Genomic DNA, 6,557 nt, shown 5'->3' with positions numbered 1-6,557 from the left:
CCCTTCCTCAATTCCTTAATATCTTCCCCACGCTCGCGCAATTTGGATCCAGACACAATCCACGATAGCGAGAAATCATAGGGATAAGGAAATTGATGATTAACACGGCGATACGGTGGGGTGGTGACCTGAGTCAGTCACCATTCCCCCCCCCTGGAGTCTCCTTTCTCAGACCACACCGACCCTTGACTGACTTTTGGCGGGCGTAGGCAGCATGGGGCACGCTTCTTCCCTCAATGTTTGACTTCCACCAATCTGATAGAAGCCGGCAGGCCTAGGCGTGCCACGACAAATGAGGGGTTCTTCCCCTCACCAGCTGATGCTCTGTGACGTAGGCGAGGCAGGCCTGGGATGACACCACGTCAACCAACCGGGTGGCAACAAGTGCCCCCTGTTCCCCTGATCCGTTGGCTGCTCTCCCTCAAGTCCCTCGCACTCCTCTGCAAACATTTTCAAATAAAACATGTAAAATTCTGTAACTCCTTTCACAGAGCAGTTACACACATTTTTGAAGTCTTGATGAACAGCCCTAAGCTTGGGCTTTCTTCAGACTCCACATATGGATATGTTGTGTGAGAACTACTGTCTAGAATGCTAGAGTGCAGCCATACACTCTAACATAATCAAGAAAAACTAGCTGGGAATTCCATCTCCTCACACGATTACATTACCAAGATATGTTTAACAAGAAAATTTTTATAATTTGTAATTATATAAATGATAGGGATATTATTGATGTAGTAAGGCCGTTGAGGGATCATTGATGTAAGCGGTTTAGGGAGTATTGATCATCCAGTAATGCCGGATATGGCTATTGTTGATCCTGTAATGCAGAACAGGGTAATTGTTAAACTTGTAAGTCAGTACAGGGTCATTGTTGATGCTGTAAGGCCGTACAGGGTCATTGTTGATGCTGTAATGCCGTACAGGGTCATTGTTGATGCTGTAATGCCGTACAGGGTCATTGTTGATGCTGTAATGCCGTACAGGGTCAATGTTGATGCTGTAATGCCGTACAGGGTCAATGTTGATGCTGTTATGCCGTACAGAGTCATTGTTGATGCGGTAATGCCGTACAGGGTCATTGTTGATGCTGTAATGCCATACAGGGTCATTGTTGATGCTGTAATGCCGTACAGGGTCATTGTTGATGCGGTAATGCCGTACAGGGTCATTGTTGATGCTGTAATGCCGTACAGGGTCATTGTTGATGCTGTAATGCCGTACAGGGTCATTGTTGATGCTGTAGTGCTGTACAGGGTCATTGTTGATGCGGTAATGCCGTACAGGGTCATTGTTGATGCTGTAATGCCGTACAGGGTCATTGTTGATGCTGTAATGCTGTACAGGGTCATTGTTGATGCTGTAATGCCGTACAGGGTCATTGTTGATGCTGTAAGGCCGTACAGGGTCATTGTTGATGCTGTAATGCTGTACAGGGTCATTGTTGATGCTGTAATGCCGTACAGGGTCATTGTTGATGCTGTAATGCTGTACAGGGTCATTGTTGATGCTGTAGTGCCGTACAGGGTCATTGTTGATGCTGTAATGCTGTACAGGGTCATTGTTGATGCTGTAATGCCGTACAGGGTCATTGTTGATGCTGTAAGGCCGTACAGGGTCATTGTTGATGCTGTAATGCCGTACAGGGTCATTGTTGATGCTGTAAGGCCGTACAGGGTCATTGTTGATGCTGTAATGCCGTACAGGGTCATTGTTGATGCTGTAAGGCCGTACAGGGTCATTGTTGATGCTGTAATGCTGTACAGGGTCATTGTTGATGCTGTAATGCCGTACAGGGTCATTGTTGATGCTGTAAGGCCGTACAGGGTCATTGTTGATGCTGTAATGCTGTACAGGGTCATTGTTGATACTGTAGTGCCGTACAGGGTCATTGTTGATGCTGTAATGCTGTAAGGGTCATTGTTGATGCTGTAATGCCGTACAGGGTCATTGTTGATGCTGTAAGGCCGTACAGGGTCATTGTTGATGCTGTAATGCTGTACAGGGTCATTGTTGATGCTGTAATGCCGTACAGGGTCATTGTTGATGCTGTAAGGCCGTACAGGGTCATTGTTGATGCTGTAGTGCCGTACAGGGTCATTGTTGATGCTGTAAGGCCGTACAGGGTCATTGTTGATGCTGTAATGCTGTACAGGGTCATTGTTGATACTATAGTGCCGTACAGGGTCATTGTTGATGCTATAATGCTGTAAGGGTCATTGTTGATGCTGTAATGCCGTACAGGGTCATTGTTGATGCTGTAAGGCCGTACAGGGTCATTGTTGATGCTGTAATGCTGTACAGGGTCATTGTTGATGCTGTAATGCCGTACAGGGTCATTGTTGATGCTGTAAGGCCGTACAGGGTCATTGTTGATGCTGTAGTGCCGTACAGGGTCATTGTTGATGCGGTAATGCCGTACAGGGTCATTGTTGATGCTGTAATGCCGTACAGGGTCATTGTTGATGCTGTAATGCCGTACAGGGTCATTGTTGATGCTGTAATGCCGTACATCTGCCATCATTGAAGTAGTTAGACAATACAGTTGTCATTGATGCTGTAGAGCCAGACATGACTATTGTTAATGCTTTAAAACCGTTCCGCGACCATTGTTGGTGCTCTACGCCTCTACTGTAGCAATTGTTAGTGTTCTAGGCCTCTACAGTGGCCATTGATGGTGCTCCACGCTTCTAAAAAGGCCATTGATGCTGCTTTACGCCTCTACAGTGGCCATTGTTGGTGCTCTACGCCTCTACAGTGGCCATTGTTGGTGCTCTACGCCTCTACAGTGGCCATTGTTGGTGCTCTACGCCTCTACAGTGGCCATTGTTGGTGCTCTGTGCCTCTACAGTGGCCATTGTTGGTGCTCTACGCCTCTACAGTGGCCATTGTTGGTGCTCTACGCCTCTACAGTGGCCATTGTTGGTGCTCTAAGCCTCTACAGTGGCCATTGTTGGTGCTCTACGCCTCTACAGTGGCCATTGTTGGTGCTGTTCGCCTCAACAGTAGCAATTGTTAGTGTTCTAGGCCTCTACAGTGGCCATTGTTGGTGCTCTACGCCTCTACAGTGGTCATTGTTGGTGCTGTACGCCTGTACCGTGGCCATTGTCGGTGCTGTACGCCTCTACAGTGGCCATAGTTGGTGTTCTATGCCTTTACTGTGGCCATTGTTTGTACTGTACGCCTCTACAGTGGCCATTGTTGGTGCTGTACGCCTCTACAGTGGCCATTGTTGGTGCTGTTCGCCTCTAAAGGGTCCAATTTTTGGTGCTCTACGCATATACAGTGGCCATTGTTTGTACTGTACGCCTCTACAGTGGCCATTGTTGGTGCTGTTCGCATCTACAGTGGCCATTGTTGGTGCTGTTCGCCTCTAAAGGGTCCAATTTTTGGTGCTCTACGCATATACTGTGGCCATTGTTTGTGCTCTAGGCCTCTACAGTGGCCACCGTTGATGCTATAAGGTAGTATAAGAAGCATTCCTGAAGCTGTAATGCCGTAGAGCAGCATCTGTTGATGTAATGCCGTAGAGCAGCACCTGTTGATGTAAGGCCATACAGTGGCATTGTTCATGTTGCAAGGAGCATCGGTCATTGTTAATGCTGTAATTCGTAAAGCTGTTATTGATGACGTTGTAAGGCCATACAGTGGACATTGATGATGATGAAGACAAGACAGTGAACATTGTTGATGGTGAAGACAAGACAGTGAACATTGTTGATGGTATAAGGCAAGACAGTGGACATTGTTGATGGTGTAAGGCAAGACAGTGGACATTGTTGATGGTGTAAGGCAAGACAGTGGACATTGTTGATGGTGTAAGGCAAGACAGTGGACATTGTTGATGGTGTAAGGCAAGACAGTGGACATTGTTGATGGTGTAAGGCAAGACAGTGGACATTGTTGATGGTGTAAGGCAAGACAGTGGACATTGTTGATGGTGTAAGGCAAGACAGTGGACATTGTTGATGGTGTAAGGCAAGACAGTGGACATTGTTGATGGTGTAAGGCAAGACAGTGGACATTGTTGATAGTGTAAGGCAAGACAGTTGACAGTGGGAGTATTAAGTCCAATCCTAATTAATGGAAAGTTGATAATGCAGGAATGTTGGCAACAGAAGATAGCCTGGGATGACCTTCTAACACCTACCTTATAGGAAAAATGGCAAGGGCTAGTGAAAGATTTAAGTATCCCAGAATTTGTCAAGTTCCCTAGGAACACAGTAAATGAAAAAGAACAAATTAAGCTACATGTATTTTGTGATGCCTCAGGAAAGGCTTACGGCACAGTGGCTTACCTGGGCAAGTGTTACGAACCCGGATCCAGCGTCCGAGCAAGGAGCAGTAACAACTACGCCATCTGTGGGTCAGCTCCCGAAACCCCCGCCAAACGAACGACGACACCGGATGAGGACGGCGAATATCGGCCACAAGGGCCAGTTTCCAGTCCTGTGCAGCTCACAACACAGCCGCTCCTGACCTCTGGTGAGGTGGTGCTCCAACGACAGCGCCATCGATGGACTGGATACGTCAGGTGTTTGCGCCCGAGCCCGTAAGTGAGGTGTATTAGTGTCCCTGTTATTGATGACGTGTCTGTTTACAGAGTCGACCTGGGACCACTGTGTTGAAGGTTGAGTCAGTCTACCCGAGGCAGCCAGTCTCCATACTGTGAAGTTTGCTGCAGCTGTTGTGACGTCGTCCCCCCGGAAGAACACTGTGGTGTGTTAGCCTGCCAGTGGAGTGGCAGTGAAAGGATTTACCCGGGACCGACTGTTGGAGACGATCATCCACTGGGGTATTGAGGACAGGAGGGTGATTTGTGATATCACACGAGACTCCTGTCTAGGGCGTACCCCTTAAATCGTTCGTGGAGTGGCCGTACCAGCCTTGGTGGCTCAGTACCTGCCAGCAGACCAGCTGGACGTGTGGTTGACGGTCTCCACGACGGTGCCCCCAGTGGACCTGCGTTTTGGCTGACCTGTGGCCCGGGTAGGCTCGGCATTCTCAGAGGACACGTCGTGAGGCCACGAAGAAGGCACCGAGAGTTATGGCACCAGCGTCTTCAGTAGAAGACATCGATTGAGGATTAATCCCCTTGTAAAGTGTTAATACCCCTCCCCTTTGTGCACTTATTTATTTTATATATTTAAACGGTGATGGTAATTATAATATTAAGTTCTTAAATTTCTTTCCCTACTCCCTTTTAAGTTACTTGCGTCACGGATCTCATCCCTTGATAGCCACTACTGGCTTGGGAACGGATACATATATCTTCCTCTAACAACATCAGAGTGAGAACCCCGTTGCGTCCCGAGAGGGCCGTAACAGCAAGCCAATTTGCTCACATCAAAGGCCAGAGTGGCATCGTAAAAGAAACGATAATTGCCACAACTGGAATTAACAGCCTTACTGCTAGGTGTAAGATTGGCTCATTATCTGATCAAGGCCTTAAGCAACATCCACTTTGAAGAAACAGTGGTATGGTAAGATAATGAGGCAGTGCTACAGTGGGTTAAAAACAATAATAGTAAAAATCCTTACGTCAGTAACCGCTTTAAGGAAATATGAGAGTTGTTGGCAGGGTACAAACTGAGATATGTACCTACCAAAGACACTCCAGCTGACTATCTCTCCCGAGGCCTGACTTTATGGCAACTAACAAAGGCAGAGATGTGGTTCAATGAACCTCAGTGGCTAATCAACGACCAGTGGCCTGAACAAAAGCCACAAGTCATTGTGACCAATGTCGCTGTTCCCACTGAGAATCCAGAACCACCTCGGACTTTGGTAATTGTTCCTAATCGGTACTCTAAACTGAACCAACTAATAGGTGTCACCTTAGTAGTGTTTGATTTTCTAAAGAAAATAGGAATCAAGCATTAATTCCCTGGTGCCCTAAGGTACTGGGTCAAAAGAGCTCAGACAGACACATTCGGGACAGAATTTAATAATGTTCCTAAGAAGCTACAAAATGATCTGGGACTCTGGGTAGATACCAATAATTATAACATAATAAGATGCGGAGGCTGCTTACAGCATACGGACATGGATCTCGAAGCAAAAAATCCAATATTGCTTCCTCATCACCACATAGTAAGTAAACTAATTGTGTTACACATACACAAATACAACACTCTGCATGGTGGGGTATTAGATACTCTCACAGTCTTAAGACAACAGTACTGGCTACCTCAAGGTAGGCAGACTGTAAAATCAATAATTAAATCCTGTGTTAATTGCTGGAGATACATGCCAGAGTGTGTCCATATTCAGGCTCTCCTCCACTTCCAAAGGAACGAGTTGTACATATTCGTCCCTTTGAAACTACAGGAGTAGTTTTCACAGGAGCACTAACACTAACAGGCACCAAGGACAAAAAACCAGTAAAGGCATATATCTGTCTTTTCACTTGTGCCACAACAGGGGCAGTCCATTTAGAAGTGACTCCCGATATGAGTGCCGAGGCATTCTTACAGGCTTTCTGCAGGTTTGCGTCATGTAGATCCTGTCCTAAATTAAAGATCTCAGACAATGGGTCCAACTTAGTGGCTGGA

At 46.7% G+C, this 6,557-nt stretch overlaps 1 protein-coding gene across 1 annotated transcript; it reads left to right on the top strand.

Moving 5' to 3' along the window:
- Positions 1-807: 807 nt before the first annotated feature.
- Positions 808-2,530, top strand: LOC138363521 (uncharacterized). The gene is made up of 4 exons (XM_069322878.1): positions 808-1,133; positions 1,800-1,913; positions 2,099-2,212; positions 2,458-2,530. The coding sequence occupies exons 1-4, from the start codon at positions 808-810 to the stop codon at positions 2,528-2,530; spliced, it is 627 nt and encodes a 208-aa protein (XP_069178979.1).
- The last annotated feature ends 4,027 nt before the right edge of the window (positions 2,531-6,557 follow it).

Source organism: Procambarus clarkii, chromosome 11, assembly GCF_040958095.1.
Source record: "Procambarus clarkii isolate CNS0578487 chromosome 11, FALCON_Pclarkii_2.0, whole genome shotgun sequence".
Taxonomy (NCBI): Eukaryota; Metazoa; Arthropoda; class Malacostraca; order Decapoda; family Cambaridae; genus Procambarus; species Procambarus clarkii.
Note: the sequence above shows the minus strand (reverse complement) of the source record. Positions and strands in the feature narration are given on the sequence as shown.

Bases quoted from the DNA above. Each gene is read 5' to 3' on its own strand.
- LOC138363521 (XM_069322878.1), top strand. From the start codon at position 808: ATGGCTATTGTTGATCCTGTAATGCAGAACAGGGTAATTGTTAAACTT. The intron at 1,914-2,098 runs GTAAGGGTCATT...AGTGCCGTACAG, and splicing joins ATTGTTGATGCTGTAATGCT to GGTCATTGTTGATGCTGTAA. The intron at 2,213-2,457 runs GTAAGGGTCATT...AATGCCGTACAG, and splicing joins ATTGTTGATGCTATAATGCT to GGTCATTGTTGATGCTGTAA.